At 43.1% G+C, this 2,179-nt stretch overlaps 1 protein-coding gene across 1 annotated transcript; it reads right to left on the reverse strand.

Moving 5' to 3' along the window:
* On the reverse strand, window positions 1-1,662 carry LOC144546849 (UDP-glycosyltransferase 88A1-like). Its single transcript, XM_078295420.1, has one exon. The coding sequence runs from the start codon at window positions 1,609-1,611 to the stop codon at window positions 151-153; it is 1,461 nt and encodes a 486-aa protein (XP_078151546.1). The 5' UTR covers window positions 1,612-1,662; the 3' UTR covers window positions 1-150.
* Between the last annotated feature and the right edge of the window lie 517 nt (window positions 1,663-2,179).

The following is a 2,179-nucleotide window of genomic DNA, read 5'->3' on the forward strand; positions in this document are numbered from 1 at the left end:
TTCACAGGTAATCAAATTTTGTTGCATGCACTTGAGCTCGGAAAACAAGTACTGCCCTAGGCCCCTACCTAATTATACCAAACTGTAATCTTACAAATCAAAGTAAAGATGCTTTATTTTTTAGCATTGCTTTAATCAATAGAAGTAAAATCAATTAATATTTTTGAAATTATTCACCAACCGCACGAATGCAGTGTACGACTCCCCACCCTCCACCAGAGCCCGGCTCGCAGCAACTTTAACTGATTTCGCTCTCTCTCTCAGCTCCTTCCCCCCGTCAGATTCCATGAGCCACTTGATCTTTCTCTCCACTTCATCAGCCGCCACCAACTCCTTGTCATAACCTTCCACCGCAACGGCTAGCTTCATCTCCTCCTCCAAGAATACCTTGTTCATCCATTGCTCTGCATATAACGGCCATGCCACCATCGGTACGCCAGCTTTCACTGTCTCCAGCACTGAATTCCACCCACAATGCGTCATGAAACCTGCTACGGATTCATGCCTCAGTACCTCTACCTGTGGGGCCCATGACTTGGCCACAAAACCTCGATCACTTGTTCGCTGTAAGAACCCTTCTGGCAAAAGCATGTCGAGGTCCGGCTCTGGCAACTTTTCAAACGGTTTCTCTGGGTTCGGTGGGGAACGGACAACCCATAAGAACTTATGACCACTGTTTTCTAAGCCGATTGCGATTTCCTTAATTTGTTTGGCTGAGAAAGTGCCAATGCTTCCGAAGCAGAGAAACACCACGCTCGATTTGGGTTGTTTGTTGAGCCATGAGAGACAATCTCTACCTCCATGCTTCTCATCTGATTTTATTAATGGGCCAATACAATAGATAGGTGGAGTTGAGCCACTGGACGGGACACATTTGCCACTAGTAATACACTTGATAACACGTGGTTCAAGAGATGTAAAAGTATTAATTATAATTCCATCATATTCTGGCAGTCTCTCAGCCATGGTTAGAAATACATCGTATGCCCTGTCATCTCGATCGAGCATAGGTAATGGCATATGATTTGCTGGAAGAGGAGGAACACCTGGTATCGACAAACACTCATACCCAAGTTCTTTAAAGGAATTTGAAGAGCTCTTGTGAAGAACCGGTAGCTGCAACAAAGTGGCAAGGACTGATGCGCCAGATGTACAGAAGATGTAACAAGGAATCTTCAGTTCGCTAGCAACATCCAAAGCACAGGTACAAAAGAAATCTAGTACAAGAGCAAGGGGTGATGCCGAGCGCAAAAAGCAGAGCAGCGCCGGGTTAGAGAGTTTCAGGACCTCAAATGTCAGAGCTTCGTGATGAGGTGATTTGCTGCCAGGAGAAAGTGTTACAGGTGGGAGGCGGTGGAAGGAGATAGACGGGTTGACAGCAGAGATACCAGCTAGAAACTCAGCCGTTGCGCCTGTGTTGTAGGGAGGGTCAACAATTGGGATTGTGACAGAGAGGCCGTGGCGTATGAGCAGAATCCCTAGTTCGACCATGGAGACGAGGTGGCCCATCCCCGGTGAAGGGTAGAGAACCACCAGGTTATTGCTGGTAACATCGGTGGTGATATCGGTCGAGGGCATTGCCGCATTGTGAGAGGTTCTGAGTGTGAGCATTTGTCGGTGGAAGGTGTGGTAGTGGTGCAAATGGAGTGTGTGTGGTGGTAGTCTGGTAGAATACAAGCTTAATTTATACGGAGCAGATATTCTGACGGACATTCGCAATATTCAAAACTAGATTTTTCTATCTAGATTCTATTCAAATAACAACCGGCCATTTTTATTAATAACCCAAAAAAAAAAAGTTTTTTACAAAAATAACCCCAAAATCTGAGTTTTTCCGAAACCAATCTATGATTTGTTTCGCCCATTTTTGGGCTCAAATTCGCGATCCGAGTCTTCCTTCATGGACTTTTGGACCTTTCTTTATAATTTTAGAGTTTTTAGGATTTTTTATGTTTTTTTTTTTATGTATTTTCTGTTTTTAGGATTTGTATTTAAACAGACGTCATGTCTTTTGGCAGAAGTTAGTTCTTGATGTATCAGTTTTATTAAAGAATTGAGAATCTGTGTGATCTCAGAACCAAATCTATCTTTCCATTACTTTTTTTCTAATTTCTTGATCATTCGTGCATCAGCAAATACCCTAAGCAGAAAAAACTAAAACAAATGAAAATATTAAGAA

Source organism: Carex rostrata, chromosome 30 (assembly GCF_964058835.1).
Source record: "Carex rostrata chromosome 30, lpCarRost1.2, whole genome shotgun sequence".
Lineage (NCBI taxonomy): Eukaryota > Viridiplantae > Streptophyta > Magnoliopsida > Poales > Cyperaceae > Carex > Carex rostrata.

Bases quoted from the DNA above. Each gene is read 5' to 3' on its own strand.
- LOC144546849 (XM_078295420.1), bottom strand. From the start codon at position 1,611: ATGCTCACACTCAGAACCTCTCACAATGCGGCAATGCCCTCGACCGAT.